The 22,040-nt window shown below is 48.3% G+C and overlaps 1 protein-coding gene and 1 long non-coding RNA gene across 3 annotated transcripts; both read left to right on the forward strand.

Moving 5' to 3' along the window:
• Positions 1 to 713: 713 nt before the first annotated feature.
• Positions 714 to 2,228, forward strand: LOC125554408. Of its 2 annotated transcripts, none has more exons than XR_007304405.1 (3): positions 714 to 942; positions 1,075 to 1,149; positions 1,547 to 2,228. It is a non-coding gene; the product is annotated as an uncharacterized LOC125554408 (long non-coding RNA). The 2 variants fall into 2 exon arrangements; XR_007304404.1 differs by having other exon boundaries at positions 721 to 930.
• A 10,545-nt stretch (positions 2,229 to 12,773) lies between these two features.
• On the forward strand, positions 12,774 to 15,010 carry LOC125554989. Its single transcript, XM_048718323.1, has 7 exons — positions 12,774 to 13,254; positions 13,336 to 13,537; positions 13,640 to 13,843; positions 13,927 to 14,100; positions 14,182 to 14,532; positions 14,620 to 14,715; positions 14,803 to 15,010. Exons 1-7 carry the CDS (start codon positions 13,010 to 13,012, stop codon positions 14,944 to 14,946), a joined length of 1,416 nt encoding a protein of 471 aa, XP_048574280.1. The 5' UTR covers positions 12,774 to 13,009; the 3' UTR covers positions 14,947 to 15,010.
• Positions 15,011 to 22,040: the final 7,030 nt, after the last annotated feature.

A 22,040-nucleotide genomic window follows, 5' to 3' on the forward strand; every position in this document is an offset into this window, starting at 1 on the left:
TGCTGTCATCGAGCACTAAGTTTCTTGGCCTCCTCTTACCAATGTGGCATATGACTAACTGGTCCAACTTCACGGTAACCTTGACAGAAGACCTAAATCAATGGATAAGTACTCAACACAATGACGTGGCATCCCAGTGTTCGTTGTCCAAAAAATAAATGGGAATGGTGCATTTTTGTAGCAATGTTAATACTATCACTGGAAAATCTTGATGAAATGTCACATTCAGAAGAGAAAAATAATACACTATAATTTGCTCTCGCTACATCGACGCTAGCTTAAAAAAATGCCATAATTTAATTATTATTTTTAAAATAAAATGAACGTTCAGTCAAGATGTCCCAAGTTACTCTTGGCAGCACATCACCGGAGGCCTAAATCTTAATAAATATTTCACGGCAAGTCCAAAAAAAGATTGTATGCATGTTGTCTCCATCTCTTGTAGATGAACAAGACTGTCATGTACTTTATTCACATGTGTGCAACACACAAAGGGTTTATTGGAGTACTAGAGTCGTGGAGCATATGGGATTAATGAAGTCGCCAACGAACGCTTCCTTGCTGGCCGATATGTTGCCTATCATTAAGTGATACCGTATTGTTATGCCCTGATAAGATTAGAATCCTGGCTAAGCAAAAATAAAATGACAAATCTGGTTTTGATGGCTCTTCTCTACCGACTCCTAGGTAGGGTATCTCAGTGCGCTCTACATGCATGTCAACTTTGTTGCTAATCATTATATTGACCCCATTCGAAGCTTCGCATCTCCTAACTGGCAGTGTTGTTTCCGCGTGATTTGCTTTGGTATTTCGCTTAAGAATGCACCTGTGTTCAAGCCTGCTACCGGCGGGCAGGTTCATATATAGCTCCATTCCGCCTTCAGCGAAGACAAGGGCCAGATAAGCTCCGTTCACCATCGTCAAGCAAAGGTTAAGAGCTTCGTACGTTTATCTTGGCCTCCTCTTCTCGTTCGTCCTTTTATTATTTCTTTTATGATTTTCGCCTTTTGTCCATAAAAACGATGATCAATTATAATGGAGTTTGACAAAATGAAACGTGATCTGCTACTACAGGAACTTAAGCAAGCTGCTTGCGAACCCAAACTTCACCAAGTTATCTCTGGTCGATTCTCGGTTTTCGTTCAGATGGTAAGCAGCCTAGCTCTCTCTATATATATCCGTTGAACAGGCGGCATACACTTTTTCCTTCCCCACTATTCCGGTTGAGTGAAACTTAATCAAGTCTCCAGTTTTGAAATTCCAAGCTTTTTTGCAGAAGTTAAATGGTCTTTTTACAATATGATAAAGTTACATGTTAATTTCTCTGATGAATGAAACTTAATTAAGTCTCCAGTTTTGAAATTCCAAGCTTTTTTGAATAAAGTTAAATCTTCTTTCTCAATAGGATAAAGTTGAATGCTAATTTGTCCCTTGGATGTTTATAAGTCTCTACGCATACATAATTGCACAATCATTGATCATTCTTCAAAAAAGAATCTAGATGGCGAGTTTCCATTCAATGTTCTGATTTATTTATTTTATTTAGGCCGCTGAACTGATGAACCGTTCCCGTAGCTTGGCCGAAGGAGCTGTGGTCATGGTATGCCCTGTGCTTCTAGCATTGTCTCTTGACAAGGTCGACCTCAAAGTGTATGGGCGCCCTGCTTTCTTCGCCATGCTTGCCATGGCAGGTATCACTTTAATAACCGCTATCTGCCCCTTGCTCGTGTGTTGCTTCACCAAGAGGTTCCCAAACATGGGTAACATCGAGCCTGCCCCGGTGACGGCGAGCCTGGCAACCCTCTCATCTTCTTGCCTCCTCATCCTCGCCTGCTTCATGGCGCAGCTCGTTGTCTCCAAACAAGTTTTAATCGCCGTGGGCGTCCTATGTGGAGCCTTCATCCTAGTTCGAGCGGTCTCGTACTGCCTCGGCGGAAATGGTGACCCGTATTCACCGGATCTGCACAAGGTACTGGATTAATCACATGAGTTCTTGACGGGCGTCACTGGAATCCTCTTTCTGGGGCTTGAAGGTTTGGCACTAGAAGGTCATGAGAATCAGATGGTTCTGAAGGTCGTGCTTGTGGGCACCATCAGCTTCATAGTTTGCGCTCTTGGTGTGTGCATGATGTACCTCGAGATGATCCCCCCTTTATACTTCAAGGAAAGGGGAGAGGGAGAGATTGTGTGTTTAACTCTGACGCTCGACAGCATCATGGCTGGTGGTACCTTCACGGTGTTGATGGTTGTCATGTTTAAGCTCATGGGTCCTCCAGCCCTGATGCTCTTCGCACCTCCAGTATTGATAATCGTCGAACTTGCGTATCAAATGGCCGTCGATCGGAGATCCCTTCTCGCCGACCAAGCACCCGGCGCTGTCCAAGCGTCCACAACGGCTTCGTTGGAACTGACAAGAGTCACCTTCACTGGATTCTTGGCTGTGTCGATAACAGCCATCCGCAACACTTCGCCCAGCATGTTAACCAGTTGTTTCCTACTATTTGCGGCATCGGCTATTGTGTTTGGTCTCTCATGGAGGCTCCTGTCACAGACCCAGATAAGGAACCGTCGGGCCCGTCGTGCTTTATCGGATCTTGTTGCACTACCGGAACACGGCTTTAAGCCGACAGCCAAATGTATGCCGACGGCCACCGTCGGCCTAATCCGAGCTATGCCGACAGCTAGATCCTGGCCGTCGGCGTACAATGGCCGTCGGGCTATCCCCGTCTACGCCGACAGCAGCCGTCGGCACATCACAGCCGTCGGCTTATCCCGGACTACGCCTACAGCTGTCGTCGGCATATATAGGCCGTCGGCATAGATGCGGGCCCGCCGACAACACTCATCACGGCCGGCTAACGACGTCAAATCTATGCCGATGGCCGTGACGGGTGGCCGTCGGCATAGATACGGGTGACACGTCACCGATCCAGAGCGCGCCGACCAGGACCTATGCCGACGGCAGCCGTCGGCATAGCTGACACGTCATCGATCCGCGACGCTGTCCATCTGCCCTGGCCGCAGCTATGCCGTCGGCATAGTTTTTTTTCTTTTTTTCTTTTTTTCCATATATTATTATTATTATTATTATTAAGCATACAGTATGTGTTAATAAGCACACATATAGATTGTGTTAATAAGCATACATATAGTATGTGTTAATAAGCATATAGTAAGCATACATATAGTTTTTTTTCTTTTTCTTCACTGTTTTCTTTATTATTATTATTTAACTAACTTACATACATTATGTGTTAATAAGCATACATACATTATTTTTCGGTTGTGTACAGAGCGGTGTGACCCCCCTCACGAACGGTGCCGCCGCCAGCCGGCAACTGGAATGGGGAACAGCCACATCGGGTCTATACGAAGGGGACTTTGCTCCAAGTGTTCATATATATCGGATGACCTACCACAACCGGATGGTGTTATGCCATGTCCGAAGAGGCGGCACGCATCTCCGGGGTGTGGCCCCGTCACGGATGGCGCCGCCGCCGGCACCTGGAGGAGGGGAACGGACGCGTCGGGTCTACATGGAGTGGATGTATCTATGGGTTTGGCCCGGATGTTGCTCCCGGGTGTCTCTATGGGCGGACCTGACACAACCGGGTGAAGAGGTCCACTGGTCAAAGCCCGTCTGTGCAAAGTCAAAGGGCTAGATCCCGTGGTCAAACGCTACAGGGTTAGCCGGGACGGGGGCCCTGGGGGTAGCAATGCCACCGGAGCGTCGTACCGGGCCCTCATACATGCGGGGTGGTGTTGTGGCATGTCGGAAGAGGCGGCACACGTCTCCGGGGTGTGGCCCCCGTCACGGACGGCGCCGACGCCGGCACCTGGAGGGGGAAACGGATGCGTCGGGTCTACACGGAGAGGATCTTGCTGTGGATCTGGCCCGGATGTTGCTCCCCGGTGTCCCTTTGGGCCGACCTGACACAACCGGGTGGAGAGGTCCACTGATCAAAGCCCGTCCGTGGGAAGTCAAAGGGGTAGATCTCGTGGTCAACCGCTCCAGGGTTAGGCGGGACGGGGGCCCTGGGGGGTAGCAATGCCACCGGAGCATCGTACCGCGCCTCATACATGTGGGGTGGTGTTGTGGCATGTCCGAAGAGGCCGCACGCGTCTCCGGTGCGTGGCCCCCTCACGGACGGCGCCGCCGCCGGCACCTGGAGGGGGGAAACTACCGCATCGGGTCTACATGGAGTGGATTTAGCTGTGGGTTTGGCCCAGATGTTGCTCCCCGGTGTCCCTCTGGGCTGACCCGACACAACCGGGTGGAGAGGTCCACTGGTCAAAGCCCATCCGTGCAAAGTCAAAGGGCTAGATCCCGTGGTAAAACGCTACAGGGTTAGGCGGGACGGGGGCCCTGGGGGGTAGCAATGCCACCGGAGCGTGTCCGGGGTGTGCCCCCCCCTCATGGACGGCGCCGCCGCCGGCACCTAGAGGGGGGAAACGGGCGCGTCGGGTCTACATGGAGGGGATCTTGCTGTGGGTCTGGCCCGGTTGTTGCTCCAAAGTGTTCCTATGGGCTGACCTAACACAACCGGGGGGGAAGGTCCGCTGGTCAAAGCCCGTCCGTGCAAAGTCAAAGGGCTAGATCCCGTGGTCCAACGCTACAGGGTTAGGTGGGAGGGGGGCCTGGGGGGTAGCAATGCCACTGAAGCATCGCACCGGGCCCTCATACATGTGGGGTGGTGTGGTGAAATGTCCGAAGAGGCGGCACGCGTCTCCGGGGCGTGGCCCCCCTCACGGACGGCGCTGCCGCCGGCACCTGGAGGGGGGAACGGACGCGTCGGGTCTACACGGAGGGGATCTTGTTGTGGGTCTGGACCGGATGTTGCTCCCGGGTGTCTCTATGGGCGGACCTGACACAACTGGGTGGAGAGGTCCACTGGTCAAAGCCCGTCCGTGCAAAGTCAAAGGGCTAGATCCCGTGGTCAAATGCTACAGGGTTAGCCGGGACGGGGGCCCTGGGGGGTAGCAATGCCACCGGAGCGTCGTACCGGGCCCTCCTACATGCGGGGTGGTGTTGTGGCATGTCGGAAGAGGCGGCACACGTCTCCGGGGTGTGGCCCCCGTCACGGACGGCGCCGACGCCGGCACCTGGAGGGGGAAACGGACGCGTCGGGTCTACACGGAGAGGATCTTGCTGTGGATCTGGCCCAGATGTTGCTCCCCAGTGTCCCTCTGGGCTGACCCGACACAACCGGGTGGAGAGGTCCACTGGTCAAAGCCCATCCGTGCAAAGTCAAAGGGCTAGATCCCGTGGTAAAACGCTACAGGGTTAGGCGGGACGGGGGCCCTAGGGGGTAGCAATGCCACCGGAGCGTGTCCGGGGTGTGCCCCCCCTCACGGACGGCGCCGCCGCCGGCACCTGGAGGGGGGAAACGGGCGCGTCGGGTCTACATGGAGGGGATCTTGCTATGGGTCTGGCCCGGTTGTTGCTCCAAAGTGTTCCTATGGGCTGACCTAACACAACCGGGTGGGAAGGTCCGCTGGTCAAAGCCCGTCCGTGCAAAGTCAAAGGGCTAGATCCCGTGGTCAAACGCTACAGGGTTAGGCGGGAGGGGGTCCTGGGGGGTAGCAATGCCACCGGAGCATCGCATCGGGCCCTCATACATGCGGGGTGGTGTGGTGAAATGTCCGAAGAGGCGGCACGCGTCTCCGGGGTGTGCCCCCCCTCACGGACGGCGCCGCCGCCGGCACCTGGAGGGGGGAAACGGAAGCGCCGGGTCTACACGGAGGGGATCTTGCTGTGGGCCTGGCCCGGTTGTTGCTCCAAAGTGTTCCTATGGGCTGACCTAACACAACCGGGCGGGGAGGTCCGCTGGTCAAAGCCCGTCCGTGCAAAGTCAAAGGGCTAGATCCCGTGGTCAAACGCTACAGGGTTAGCCGGGACGGGGGCCCTGGGGGTAGCAATGCCACCGGAGCGTCGTACCGGGCCCTCCTACATGCGGGGTGGTGTTGTGGCATGTCGGAAGAGGCGGCACACATCTCCGGGGTGTGGCCCCCGTCACGGACGGCGCCGACGCCGGCACCTGGAGGGGGAAACGGACGCGTCGGGTCTACACGGAGAGGATCTTGCTGTGGATCTGGCCCGGATGTTGCTCCCCGGTGTCCCTCTGGGCTGACCCGACACAACCGGGTGGAGAGGTCCACTGGTCAAAGCCCATCCGTGCAAAGTCAAAGGGCTAGATCCCGTGGTAAAACGCTACAGGGTTAGGCGGGACGGGGGCCCTAGGGGGTAGCAATGCCACCGGAGCGTGTCCGGGGTGTGCCCCCCCTCACGGACGGCGCCGCCGCCGGCACCTAGAGGGGGGAAACGGGCGCGTCGGGTCTACATGGAGGGGATCTTGCTGTGGGTCTGGCCCGGTTGTTGCTCCAAAGTGTTCCTATGGGCTGACCTAACACAACCGGGTGGGAAGGTCCGCTGGTCAAAGCCCGTCCGTGCAAAGTCAAAGGGCTAGATCCCGTGGTCAAACGCTACAGGGTTAGGCGGGAGGGGGGCCTGGGGGGTAGCAAAGCCACCGGAGCATCGCATCGGGCCCTCATACATGCGGGGTGGTGTGGTGAAATGTCCGAAGAGGCGGCACGCGTCTCCGGGGTGTGCCCCCCCTCACGGACGGCGCCGCCGCCGGCACCTGGAGGGGGGAAACGGAAGCGCCGGGTCTACACGGAGGTGATCTTGCTATGGGCCTGGCCCGGTTGTTGCTCCAAAGTGTTCCTATGGGCTGACCTAACACAACCGGGCGGGGAGGTCCGCTGGTCAAAGCCCGTCCGTGCAAAGTCAAAGGGCTAGATCCCGTGGTCAAACGCTACAGGGTTAGGGCGGACAGGGGGCCCTGGGGTAGCAATGCCACCGGAGCGTCACACCGCGGGCCCTCATACATGCGGGGTGGTGTGGTGGCATGTCCGAAGAGGCGGCACGCGTCTCCGGGGCGTGCCTCCCCCCCTCACGGACGGCGATGACACGGTAGTAGACGGATCAGGCACTCGCATAGTTACCAGATCAGGTACTCGGTAACGGTACCCCTCAGTCAGTTGCTCTCCTATGTATCACCTTTCACGAGACCATAGAAAATATTTATATCATAAAAAAATGTTGCCCCCCTCAATTTATTTCGAAATATTTAACACAATTGACATTTTTTGTTAGTACAATTTAGCTAATAATTATATCATAAAGAAATATTGTTGACCATAGAAAAAATCTGGTTCAGAAAAAATATACGTGATATTTTAGAAAATTGTTGTACAATATAAAAAAAGGATCATGTAATTAAAAATAATGTTTCAAACCATTAAAGAAAATGTATGGTACATTTGAAATAATGTTCATGCATGTAAAAAATATGTATACCATGTATCATTTTTAATATAATTATATACCATGTATCATTCAAAAAAATTCAAGAACGTATATTTGAAAAAAAAAAGAAATATACCTATGCCTACGGCTTAGCCGTCGGCATACATGCCACGTGGCATGATTAATATATGCCGACGCTAAGCCGTCGGCATAGGTCGCCTTATCCATACCCGGGCGCGCCCCGTCCAGTCGTTTCCTGACCCCAGCTCGCCCCCCACCCCAGCCCGCCCCCGACCCCGACCCCCCCGCGCCCCCCCGGCCCCCCCCGACCCCAACACCGCCCCGGCCTCCCCTTGACCGCGCGCCGGCCGCGGCTCCTGCCGGCCCGCACGCCCGGCCCTCCCGTCCCCGGCCGCCCCTGCCCTCCCGGCCCGTCCCCGGCCGCCCCGCCTCGGCCCTCCACCGCCGCCCCCTGCTCGCCGCTGCCCCGGCCGCCCCTGCCTCACCGTCCCCTGCCGCCCCTGCCTCACCGTCCGCGGCCGCCCCGGTGAGCTTTTTTTTCATTTTTTTTGCATTTTTTACTGCTTGTTATGTGATAGATGCATGTTGTATGGATGAATGGATGGATTAATGTATATTGGTTAGTTATAGCTTTGGTCAACTTAGTGATGTTGTCAAATGTTTTCAAATTTGAAGAACGAAATTGGTATATTTGAGATGTTGTCAAATAGCTATAGTTTCATTTTGTGATGTTGACAAAATTGGTATCTGATGAGTAGTTATTTTATCATGATGATCTTGCTAAAAATTGAAGAACAAAATTTGACACTTGATGAAAATTAGGATTTGAAGTATCATGATGATCTAAAACCTTGACTAGATGTCATTAGCAATATGATTTTTTTTTCATAGTTTGAAGTGTCAATGCTTTATGTGATGTGGTGCCGTCAAATTTTTTGACTCGGTAAAATTTACAGGCTTTGTGGTATTCATCTCCCTGGAGCCTTCGTCGTCTGGGTTTGGTACGTGATCCTGCCGCTGCTCGACTACTTCCTCTACAGCGGAGGGTGAGCTACGAATCCACCTTCACCTCCTAGCCTCTTTTAACTAGATTAAATTTTCACATCAAGTCGCGTAACCTAGGTCTCCCGTCCGAAAGGGTTGCATCGATAAATATGCATTCAATTGCATATTTATCACCGCAGCTCTTTCGGATTGTCCAGCGCTTTCCACGGACAGCCCGAGGATGTGTAGATTGGGTACGTTGTTCATGCTCTACCCCGTTCCGAGACAGGATTTCGGCGGCGCCTCCCTGTTGTTCTCCGGATGCACATTCTCTCGGCATTTTGCCGAGACGTGTATTTGGAGAACAGCGGGGAGGTGCTGCCGAAATTTTGTCTCGGAATGGGGTAGAGCATGGACAACGTACTCAATCTACACATTCTCGGGTGGGATTAGGACCCATCTTTACCTATTAGAGATGTAGGTGGATTAAATGTCGTTTCTTGTCAACCTTGTAAAAAATAAAATATTGATGTGAGTAATTTAAATGAATCCTTAATTTTGTTGTGTGGCTTCCAATAAAGCAGAGATGGCAGATAACCAGTGGATGTATAGTGGGTTTTTCCGTCGGAATCAAGTAACAACAAAGTGGGTCGAGAAAACTGATGTGTTTTTGAAAGAGATATTCCGTAGTCCAATGAGGATGGTGCCAGAATGCCCGTGTGCCAGATGTAAGAGGCGTATCCGCAGAGATAAGAGTGGGATGACTAAGCACCTTCGCACGCATGGATTTATGCCCAACTTTAATATGCCGATAAACTTTGCCCAGCGGGACCGTGGTAGAGAGGATGTGATACGACAACGCGTCGCTGGTTATGAGGATGATGGGGTTAGAGACATGCTAGATGATGTCTTTGCTGCACAGCCGACACCTCCGTCACATTCAGCGAATGAACCGGAGGAGCTGGAGGAAACCGCAAAGGCCTTCCTGGAAATCTTGGCCTCGTCAAAGAAACCTCTCTATGAGGGTGCCAAGCTGTCTGTGCTGGATGCCATCTCGCAACTGATGGCAGTCAAGGCTGAGTACGGCTGTAGCCGAGGTTGCTTCGAAGCATTTCTGGGAGTATGGGCTAACAGCCTGCCTGAGGGCCATGAACTGCCGAAAACCATGTACGGTACGAAGAAAATCATGAAGGCGCTCTCGATGGACTATGAGAAAATACATGTTTGTCCAAAGAATTGCCTTTTGTTTAGGCATGAGTATGCGGATGACAAGTATTGTAGGAAGTGCGGTTCCTCTCGGTATATTGAGGTGGTCGATAAGCATGGTCAGAAGCAGCAGCTAAAAATCCCTGTGAAGGTTCTTCGGTATCTTGATTTTATAAAAAGACTGCAGCGCCTTTTCATCACCGAGGATTCTGCCAAAATGATGAAGTGTCACAAGGAAGGGAAAAGGTACAATCCAAAAAAAATTGTACATCCATCAGGAGGTGAAGCATGGAAGTCATTCGATATAGAGTACCCGGAGGAAGCAGCCGAGGATGGGAATGTCAGAATTGCTATAATAGGTGATGGGTTCAATCCATATGGTATGTCGTCTAATCCATACAGCTGTTGGCCCGTATTTGTTATTCCGCTGAATCTCCCTCCCGGCGCCATAATGCAACGCAAGACCATGTTCCTGTCGCTTATAATTCCGGGGCCTGAATATCCGGGGAAGAATTTGAGTGTGTTTATGCAGCCGTTGGTGGATGATTTGCACCATTCTTGGTACTTCCCGAGGTTGACATACGACCGACATCTGCAGAAAAATTTCTTGATGAAAGTTTGGCTACAATATTGCATGCATGACTTTCCCGGTTATGCCTTGTTCTGCGGATGGTGTACAAGTGGAAAGATGCCTTGCCCAGTGTGCATGCAGGCCTTGATTTTCATTTGGCTGAAGAAGGGTGGCAAGTATGTTGCATTTGACCTGCATCGACAGTTCCTCCCTCCAGACCATCCTGATAGGGAAGACAAGAAGAACTTCACAAAAGGCAAAGTTGTCCATGAAGTAAACGAGATTCCAACGTTTTCTGGTGCGGATGTGCTTGCTCAGCTGAAAGCTCTTAAGCCTGCCGGTGAGGGGAAAGGCAAAGGCAAAGGCAAAGGCAAAGCCACAGGCGAAGACGAGGGCAAGGGCAAAGGAAAAAGTAAAGGGAATTTTTTTGAAGGATATGGTGAGACGCACAATTGGACTCACATTACCCCCTTCACGCAGCTTCCCTATTTTAAGGACCTCAAACTTCCATACAACATAGACGTGATGCACACCGAAAAGAATGTCGCAGAGTCCCTTTTTCACACGATCCTCAACATTCCTGATAAGACAAAGGATAATGTTAATGCTAGAGTTGATCAACAGAATATTTGCGATAGACCACGTCTACACATGCAGCCTCCCACAGGCAGTCGAAAATCGTGGTTCAAGCCAGATGCTGACTTCGTACTTAAAAAGGATCATAAGATGGAGACATTCAAGTGGCTGAAACACGTCGTGAAGTTCACTGATGGTTATGCATCGAATATAAGTAAGGGGGTCAATCTTTCAATGGGCAGAGTGACCGGGCTCAAGAGTCATGACTATCATGTATGGATTGAGCGGATTATGCCGGTGATGGTTCGGGGCTATATTCCCGAGCGTGTCTGGCGTGTGCTTGCGGAGTTAAGCCATTTCTTCCGCACGCTTTGTGCTAAAGAAGTATGTCCTGAGAAGATAAAAGAAATGCATAAGAAGGCGCCGGAGTTGATATGCAAGCTAGAGAAGATCTTCCCGCCAGGCTTCTTTACTCCGATGACACATCTCCTTTTGCACCTCCCGAACGAGGTATTTTTGGGGGGACCTGTGCAGAATCGTTGGCAGTACGGCCCTGAGAGACAGAACAAGCATTTGAGACAGAAATGTGGAAACAAAGCTAAGATTGAAGCTTCCATAGCTGAGGCAGTTATCCTAGAGGAGGTGGCAGACCTCAGAACAGCCTACTATCCGGACCATGTTCCCACGTTGCACAATAAGGTGTCTCGATACAATACAGAAGAACCCAAGTATAAACCCAAGTTGCCTCTATTCATCGGGCAAGGTAGTAGGGCTGGATGCTCGAAATCTTATCTCATGCCACGAGATGAGTGGGAGGATGTCATGTTCTATATCTTGCACAACATCAAGGAAGTTGAGGATGAGTGGATGAGGTAATACCTTTGCACCATTGTTTTAGTCAATTCGTTATGTTCACTTTGCCTAGTTCTTATACCGCTTTTCTTATTGTAGTCGATTCGTTGAAGAAGAATGGACGGGAATGCTGCCTCCTTCTGAAGCGGAGGCACTTGCTCTTCTCCGAAAGGGTGCTGATGGAAGGAAAAATTTCGTTGCGTGGTTCATCGAGAAAGTAATTTTTCACACTTTCAATTAAACTCATGCACCCTATAATTTCAATTAAACTCATGCACCCTATAATTTCAATTAAACTTGTAGGGAAATGATCCGACCGAATCAATGGATGAAGAATTGAGATGGGTTTCCATGGGTTTTGATCCTGTCATCATGACATGCGAAAAGTATGATGTGAATGGGTATCGCTTCCATACAGAGGAGCACCAGAACAGTCGGCCTGATCCCAAAACCATAAATACCGGAGTCTTCACTGAAGGAGATAATGAAGTAGATTACTACGGAAGGGTAGGAAAAATATACGAGCTTACATTGAAACGTGGCCGTGAACACCTAAGTCTCACTGTGTTCAAATGCCGATGGTTCGACCCCAAAAAGGGTCTGAGACATACGCCTTCTGTTGGTTTAGTTGAAGTTAAACCATCAACCGTCTATGCCGGAGCTGATCTCTTTATCGCCGCTACCCAGGCCACACAAGTATATTATCTGCCTTACCCATGCCAGAAAGAGTACCTAAAGGGTTGGGAAGTTGTGTTCAAGGTATCGCCGCATGGTAAGCTACCGGACCCGAACGATGATGATTACTACAACATAAACCCCATGACATACGAGGGAGTGTTCTATCAAGAGGAACATGATGACGTGGTCCGAAACAACGAGGATGATGACTTGGGTTATGTTGACCTGGACCCAAACAACGACGACGCACAGATTGATGGTGAGGCAGTTGTGAATCAAAGAGACATAATTATGCTTGAAAAGTTAAATGAAGACGCTGACGATGAGGAAGAGCCTCCACCTCCGTCAGACAACGAAGAAGATATGCGTGATAGTGATGATGAGACCGGTCCACAAATAGATTACAATAGTGATGATTCATATGGGTTCTAGAAAATGTAAGTTCTTTTAATGATCATTACAATAGTATGCTTAATGTGCTCTTGTGGTATTAATGTTTTTCCTGTATGCTTGTTTAATTGATATCCTTACTAATTGTTTATTCTCTTCTCAATGCAGGTTTAATAATCATGGGCAAGTCCGGCGGCGCTAGTTTCCTCAGTAAATTTAAAGGACTTACTCGGAGTGGACGAGCCCACAAGGTTCCCTCCCGACTACGCGAGGATGACACCTCACAGGGAGGTGGAGGGGTCGGGGGAGGAGACCCTAGAGGAGGAGGCGGTGGGGGGAGAGCCCCTAGAGGAGGAGGTGGGGGGAGAGGCAACCGGGGCAAAAAACTCCGGGCCGTGTCTGAAATAGGAGGGTCTTCTTCGATGCCCTCCTATACAGAGGCACCTTCTGAGTCTGAGGAGGAGGAGTATGTTCCTGATGGCGAGGAGGAGGAGGCCGAGGAAGAGGGTGAGGAGGAGGCCGAGGAGGGTGGAGGGGAGGTTGATCCCGCGTTGTGGGGTGACTTGCCACCGGGTTCTTCGCAGGGGTGGCTGCGTGGTAATGCCGGACTACCTACACCACCTTCTATCGAGGAGCACAAGTGGCTCATTGAACCTGTGGGGACAGAGTAAGTGCCTCTCAATCATATTTTCAACACATGACAACATTTTCTTATTGTACACATGGCAATCATTTGATTCTTTTGCAGAAACTGGATCCTTCACGGAAAGGGCCGTAAACCGAACGGCCTTATCACTGTCCTGTTGAAGGAGTTTTGGCCTGGCCTATTCTGCCCGCGGCCAGACAGGGACCCGCAGCAGCGGGTTTTGGCCACGAGCTGGGCCCACTACGAGGCTTGCAGCAACGCGGAGTACGGGACGACCACTAAGGCCGTGATCACCAAATTTTGGGTAAGTTCTCTTCTGAATCACTTGTCTTCAGTTTCGTTCATAGTTTATCATTGAATCACTCGACTCATGCCTTGTTTGCTTCTGGTTTTTGCATGATTGCAGCAACTCTATAGATTTCTTGATGAGCACAAGGCCAGAGCCGACGTGGTCTTGCTTGCGGCTGCGAAGAAGAAAGCTCGTCAGTTGCAGTACGAGGTGCGCTGGGTTGCCGTCTCGCAGTACTACCACTACTACCTGCACCAAAAGATGACCAAAACTCAAGCGCAGAAGCTACGACTTACCTTGAGCAAGGAGCAGTTCATGATGGTAACTATTACTAACTTTTCATTGTTTCAAGCAGTCAACTATATGTTTTGTGCTCACATTTCATGCTTCCAAAATTTGCATAGGTTGTTCCTCGTTGGTGCTATGGAAGGCATGACGGATGGGCGAGTTTGGTGGATAGGTGGCTCGGCGCCGATGCAGAGTTTGCTGCCAAGAGCATCAAGGCCCGGGCTAACCGTGGAGACGACGGGACACACGGCCAAGGAAACAGGAACCACTGGGGCTTCAAGGCCATGAAGGTATATCTATGTGCATGATGCATTTTTGTTCTTCTTTACGTCATGTTCTTATGTATGGCTGACTTCTATTTGACGTTGTAGGAGGACAAGTTGAAGAGGCCGCTCTCAGACATGGAGTCGTGGAAGATGGCCCGCGAGCGGAGTCATCGCAAGGAGGGCGAGAGCCAGTACTACGGCAAGACCGAGGAGCACCTGGGGTCTTACATTCATCACTATCAGGAGTTGCATCCGGATGTTCCTGTTGCTGAGGTCGCCCAGTCTCAGATCGACGACACGGCGGTGGTGGCCATCCAGGGGAAGAAGAATGGCCGGTATCCGTGTTTCGATGGCTTGATCACTCCTTCGATCTCGTACACACGGCTTCGGGCTAGCAACCCGAGCCAGTTAGAGAGTACGGGGCGTTCACAGACTCCCTTAGCCCGCCAGCATGCTGTAAGTACTTCCTCTTTATCTTTTTCTATCTTGCATTCTCAGTTTATTTTCAGCATTGCTCACTTAGAAACAACCTAAATTATGTAGGCATATAAGGAGTTTGTCGAGGATAGGAATCTCGAGGTGCGGGAGTACTTGAAACGAGTGAAGGCAAACGATGATTACAACCGTCAGATGATGACGGTTAGTTTTGCCCTCTTAAAACCAACCTAAATTTTTGCACTTTCATTCCTTCTGATCCTCTAGTTTGCTTGTTTAACTAACATTCAGGCTATGTTGGCGTCTTGGACTAACCGCACGGATCCACCACAAATGGGACCCCCACCACCACCTGCGGGAGAACCCCCACACGTACCCACGTTCGATGAATGGGTGGCACTAGGCAGTGATGGTTCGGTTAGTACATTTGCCTAACTACTAGCAAACTAGTTCTCGTTCATGAAACACTATCATATCATATTTACCGTTAGAATCTTTTCTGAAACATGTAGGGGACCGGTGGCTCGACTCCTGCTCCGTCGACCCCAGTCACTCTGATCTGGCAGAGTGGTGGTGGTCGCAATGACGGTTTTGGCGGAGGTGGTGGTGGTGGTTTTGGCGGAGGTGGTGCTTTTGGCGGAGGTAGTGGTGGTTATGGCGGAGGTGGTGGTTTTGGCGGGGGTGCTCTTGCTTGATGATTCCGTGCATGTGGCCATCGTGCCATGCCTTTCATATTCCTACTTTTATCATGTTTCATGTCTTGCACTATTTTTATGTTCATGAACTTCCATCGGTGATGATCTTTAGATGATGTGATGAACTTGAGTATGTTTAGATGATGATGGTGAACTTGAGTATGTTTAGATGAACTTGAGTATGTTCACATGATGAATTGTCATATTTCTGCATAATTTCATATTGTTCTGTTTTGAAATGTTGTCAAATGAATTGGAAAAGAGAAAACAGGGGAAAAAAACTATGCCTACGGCAAAGCCGTCGGCATATATACGCCCAAGAGTTACCAGGGCTTGCCACGTGGCAAACTATGCCGACGGCTTTGCCGTAGGCATAGCCCTGCTGCCAGGAGAAACCAGGGGCTGCCACGTGGCAGACATATGCCTACGACAAAGCCGTCGGCATAGATTAGCCGTAGGCATAGCCCTGCCGCCAGGAGAAGCCGGGGGACGACACGTGGCGCAGGTATGCCGACGGCTAGGTCGTCGGCATAGATTTCCATCTATGCCGACGGCCAAGCCGTCAGCATAACTGCGCCACGTGTCGTCCCCTGAATCGCCAGCGCTGTTGACGGCGCCATCCGTTGCCGTCAGACGGAAAACAACGCCGACGGCTAAACTATGCCGACGGCTATCCTACGGCCGTCGGCATATGCACCTATGCCGATGGCTATACTACGCCGACGGTCTGACACATCTACGCTGACGTGATCTACGCCGACGGGGCTATGCCGACGGCAGCCGTAGGCATAGATCTATGCCGACGGCAAAGGACCTATGCCGACGGCCCTGGGCCGTAGGCATAGCCCGCGAGTCCGGTAGTGTTGCTTCCTCTGCTGACCTGGCTTCCTTGTGCACACATTTTTGCATTGTAATCACTACGATTCTATTCCTAGCAATGGCCGGGACCGCCAGAGGAAAATGATGCCCAGTAGTGAAGCACTACGTGTGATATTTCCTCTTACAAAATTTGTTAGTTGCACCTGCGCTCATGTGTTATAAGTTCTAACATGTTTGTTCTATATCTATAATATCTGGTTCAGTTCTTGTAAATACATACAATCAGTTGGCTATCATTTAATGGTCTTCCAATCTGTCACATTCGTGTCTGACTTACACTTCTCCAAATTTTTACATGCTTGTTCTTACACCTAGGGTTGCTATGTAATCCACGAATGTAAACTAATACATCCCTAAATGTAAGTCTTTTTTGGATGGCATGCAAGTCAAACTTTCTTAAGTTTGATCAGGCCCCAATACAATTTACTTACAAAAATTAGGAGTATAAACATAATTTACATCCATGTTGCTAATAATGAAAAAAAATATTTAAAAAGGGGGGTGGAACTCCAGGCCTCTACATCATTGTCAGGCACACATCCATATTTTATTATAGTTGATGTAAGGCAATGAGGCCAAAAACATCAACAAACATATATAACATATTCAATCACATTCGAACGACTACAAGATACGATGCCAGCGATTAAGTCTGATTTCTTCTGCAACAACTCCAAGAAGGAATAAATGCCCTTGCCTCACCGTATCCACGTTCCGACCTAGACAAGGGTTTTCATCCTAGTTGTCGATAACAACCAGTGAACACCAGCACAACATGTAGACAACAAGATACGACGCCAACTATTAAGTCTGATTTCTTCCACAACAACAACTCCAAGAAGGAATAAAGGCCCTCGCCTCACCGTATCCACCACTACTAGGAAAAGGGCTATAGATGGGATGGACACTAATAGCGCACTGCACATGTGGTGCGCCATTACTAAATACTAATGGCGCACCATGTGTTGGTGCGCCATTAGTGTGCAAATACTAATGGCGCACCACATCCCACGGTGCGCCATTATTAAATTTTTTTTTTCAAAACTACTAATGGCGCACCATGGGAGTGGTGCGCCATTAGTATTTGCACATAGTAATGGCGCACCACACCCACCGTGCGCCATTAGTAGTTTAAAAAAATTGTTAGTAATGGCGCACCTGTGGACAGTGCGCCATTAGTAGTTTTAACTAGTAATGGCGCACTGTCCACTGATGCGCCATTACTAAGTTTTTTTCAAGAAAAAATTTAATTTTTTTTCTTTTCAAAACTAGTAATGGCGCACCACCCCACGATGCGCCATTACTAACTTGGCACAAAAGTTCCCGAATGCACCCCATGGACCGCCTTTTCAGTTTTAGAAAAAATAAAAGAAAATGATAAAAATGTCAAAAAAATAAAAGAAAATAAGTTTCCCATGTGATATGTGGTCTAGTTGTTGGGAAAATTTACAAATATGAATTTTGACTTTATTTGCAAAATCTCTCTGGAAATTTGCAAAATGGCCATAACTTTTGCATACGAACTCGGATTAAAAAGTTTTTTATATGAAAAATCATCTACTGGGGGAACCCCGTTAAACATTTTCAAAATCCCCAAAAACCTAACAGAAAAAAGGTTACGGGGCTTTCAAGATCTAGAGGCAAAAAAATTCAAAAATTTTCTAACTTACTAGTGGCGCACTATGGATGTGGTGCGCCACTAGTAATAGAAAAAAATTGGTTTTGAATTTTTTTTTTGAATTGTTTTTCAAAAAATGATACGTAATATGACCGGGAAGTTTGAAATATTTTTCAAAATTTTATCATAGTCATGAACATGAACAAAGTCCTAGACATCAACAAGGTATAATTGGACTGATATGCTAGATATATCAACAAGTGCCTATGAAGTGAGCTGTTGCTAGGTTTGGATAGAACTCTGAAGTTAAGCGTGCTTGGGCTGGAGTAGTGTGAGGATGGGTGACCTTTCGGGAAGTTTGATCACGGAGTGCGATTTGACCTGAGATTAAGCATATTGACCCGAGATTAAGCCATAGTAACCTGAGATTAAGAAAAAAACGAAAAAAATTGAAAAAAAGTTTGAAAAAAAATTTAAAAAAAATTCTGAAAAAAACATAGAAGTGCGCCATTAGTATACCAGATACTAATGACGCACCAGTGGTGCGCCATTAGTAAAAAATACTAGTGGCATGATACTAATGGCGCACCGGTAGTGCACCATTAGTAGGCAAAATCGGTGCGCCATTAGTAGGCCTTTTCCTAGTAGTGCATGTTCGGATATGATCAAGACAAGGATTTTGCATCCTAGTTGTCGATACCAACCAGTGAACACTAGCACCACATGTAGACAACAAGATACGACGCCAACTATTAAGTCTGATTTCTTCCATAACAACAACTCCAAGAGGAATAAAGCCCTCGCCTCACCGTATCCACGTTCGGATATGACCTAGACAAGGAATTTTGCATCCTAGTTGTCGATACCAACCAGTGAACACCAGCACAACAAGCAGACAACGCATTCAACAAGAAGATGATACAAATTCGTCATTGTTAAGCCCGATCAATAAATGCTAGGACAAGAGTTTTCACCCGGACATGAAACGGTGCTCGCGTCACCATCTTGATGATGGATCTTCCAATAGTCACACCAACCATTACTCCATGCCGTGTCGGGAAAGGCACTAGTAGATTGGTGGGACGTCTTCCAACCTTAGAATAATGAATTTTGTGTTAAAAGACCCCAAAGCACTATTTGCAAAAGCTAAAAGACCACAAAGCACTATTTGCAAAAGGTAAAGATCACAAAGATAGACAGAACAAAATATAGCTCATAACAAAGACCACTTAAATCCAAAAAATACATTTATGGCAAGGAAGTGCTATGAGTACACTAGTGCAGAACCGGGCAATAGCACCGGTTCGTAAGGCCCTTTAGTGCCGGTTCCATAACCGGCACTAAAGTGTGAGCACTAAAGGCCCCCCCCCTTTAGTACCGGTTCAGCACGAACCAGTGCTAAAGGGCAACCACGTGGCACGAGCCAGCTCCGGGGGCCTGGATCCCTTTAGTACCGGTTGGTAAGACCAACCGGTACTATAAGGTTTGGGGGGTTTTTAGTTTTATGATTTCTTTTTCATTTAATTTTGTGTTTCCATTTTAATTCTTTTTCGTTTGCTGGTATTTTACGATACTACACATTGTACACGTTATGCATATATATATATAGAATTTCTAGTAGAACCAATCATGCATATATATATCATCAGTGTCTCACAAACCACCATATTAATTAATTCACACATACACATATGTATAGCTATATACAATTTCTCCTACATATGCATGTTGCCTTCGGAGCCAGTAGCATTAGCCTAATTGGTGCCTTCAGAGCACGATGACAATTGGAAGTGGTTTTCATGGGGGCGGTAGCGGGTAATAGTATTCTCCCTTCGGATTTATGACCTGGTCGAGCAAAAATCCCGCTATTTCCTCTTGAAGTGCTTCTACGCGCTCCGTTTCTAGGAGCTTCTCCCGCACCTCTTTGAACTGTTAAGAAGGAGATCAATATGCATGTGTATTAGTTGTGTGACTAGATATCGATAATGGAGCCACCAACCGGTACTAAAGGCCTGTTTTGGCCAGGCCAAGCGGCGGGAACCGCACCCCCTTTAGTACCGGGGCGTGGCACCAACCGGTACTAAAGGGGGGGTCTTTAGTACCGGTTGGAGCCACGACCCGGTACTAAAGGGGGTGCGCTGGCTCCAGGCAGTGCGCAAGTTTAGTCCCACCTCGCTAGTCGAGGGGCTACCGCACTGGTTTATAAGCCCCAGTGCGGTAGCTCTCTCGAGCTCCTCTCCTAACCAGGCCTACTGGGCCTACCTGTCCTTTTCGCCCAGTGGGCCTACTGGGCCTTTGTGGGCCTGCATCCTGGCCCAACAAAAGGTTGTGTCGCTAGTCGTATGCAGGCTGCTTTGGCCCAGTAGGCGGGCTTTTTTTTCTTAATTTTTTTCGCTTTATTTATTTTTGTTTTATTTATTTTTGAGTTGTTTTTTGCTGTATTTAGAGTTTCTTTGTGAATATTTTTGCTTTAGGTACAAAAAATTACAAACTTTCTGTTAGTGCCGGTAGATTTCAAATTTGAATAGTTTAAATTTTGAATTATTTGAAATTTGTGTGAATCACTAGTTTGTGAATAACTTAACTGTGAAAAAAGTTTTTTCAGTGATTCTTTTTTCTTATGTTTAATATTAGTGTGTTTTATCATTATATTCAATTTAGTAATGCTTAGGGTATTTAAAAAATGAAATACCTTTGTAACAGTTCAGTTTTCGTCGGAAACCCTGATACTTTGAAAGAGATTGTCCATTTTGTACACGAAGTGCATCCAGTTTTTGCCGTAACCCTCTCTACTTTCTTGCACATGCTATTTGTATGAAATTATGATACCATGCCAACTTTCAATCTTTTCTGAGTTCATTTGAAATGCTTTTCAATTTCAGGGTCATTTAGCTGGAAAAAATCAGTAAATGCATGAAAAGAATTTGTTTGCACATAAAATTTCTTCGCGTTTCAAATGCCAAAACACATAACTACCCTAACTATTACAGACATTCCCTCCTGGGTGTGAAACACAGAAGAAAGTGATGATAGTGAAGCCGATCACATCCCAGATCTTTGGGTGTGAAACTTTTTCTTCGCGTGTGTCCCTTTGCGCCGTAACCATGGAAAATCTTCATCATTTAACGGGATGCTCGGGTCAATATTCACTGTGAATGGAGCAATTTCATCAAACTTTTCATAATCTTCTGACTTGTCTGTCTTGTCATCCACTCCCACGATGTTTCTCTTCCCAGAAAGAACTATGTGCCGCTTTGGCTCATCGTACGATGCATTCGCTTCCTTATCTTTTCTTTTTCTTGGCTTGGTAGACATGTCCTTCACATAGAAAACCTGTGCCACATCATTGGCTAGGACGAATGGTTCGTCTGCATACGCAAGATTGTTGAGATCCACTGTTGTCATTCTGTACTGCGGGTCTTCCGTTACCCCGTCTCATGTCATATTGACCCATTTGCACCGAAACAAAGGGACCTTTAAACCACGTCGATAGTCAAGTTCCCATATGTCCTGTATATAACCATAATATGTTTCCTTTCCCGTCTTGGTTTCTGCATCAAAGCGGACACCACTGTTTTGGTTGGTGCTCTTCTTATCTTGGGCGATCGTGTAAAATGTATTACCATTTATCTCGTACCCTTTGAAAGTCATTATATTCGAAGATGGTAACTGGGACAGCAAGTACAGGTCATATTCAATAGAGGTGTCATGCATGGTACGTGTCTGCAACCAGCTGGCGAAACTCCTGGTTTGTTCACGTGTAATCCAGTCATCAGACCGCTCCGGGTGTTTGGAGCGTAGCAAATTCCTGTGTTCATCCATATACAGAGCCACCAAGGCGGAATTCTGTAGAACTGTGTAGTGTGCTTCAGTGAGAGAATGTCCGTCCATACATATTATTTGTTCCCCTCCTAGCGTGCCTTTTCCATCCAGTCTGCCCTTATGCCGCGATTCAGGAACACCAATCGGCTTAAGGTCAGGAATAAAGTCAATACAAAACTCAATGACCTCCTCATTTTGATGGCCCTTGGAGATGCTTCCTTCTGGCCTAGCACGGTTATGAACATATTTCTTTAAGACTCCCATGAACCTCTCAAAGGGGAACATATTGTGTAGAAATACAGGACCCAAAACGTTAATCTCTTCGCATAGGTGAACTAGGACGTGCGTCATGATGTTGAAGAAGGATGGTGGGAACACCAACTCGAAACTGACAAGACATTGCACCAAATCATTCTGTAACCTTGGTATGATTTCTGGATCGATTACCTTCTGAGAGATTGCATTGAGAAATGCACATAGCTTCACAATGGCTAATCGAACATTTTCTGGTAGAA

The sequence above is a fragment of the Triticum urartu genome, chromosome 4, assembly GCF_003073215.2.
Source record: "Triticum urartu cultivar G1812 chromosome 4, Tu2.1, whole genome shotgun sequence".
Classification (NCBI taxonomy): Eukaryota; Viridiplantae; Streptophyta; class Magnoliopsida; order Poales; family Poaceae; genus Triticum; species Triticum urartu.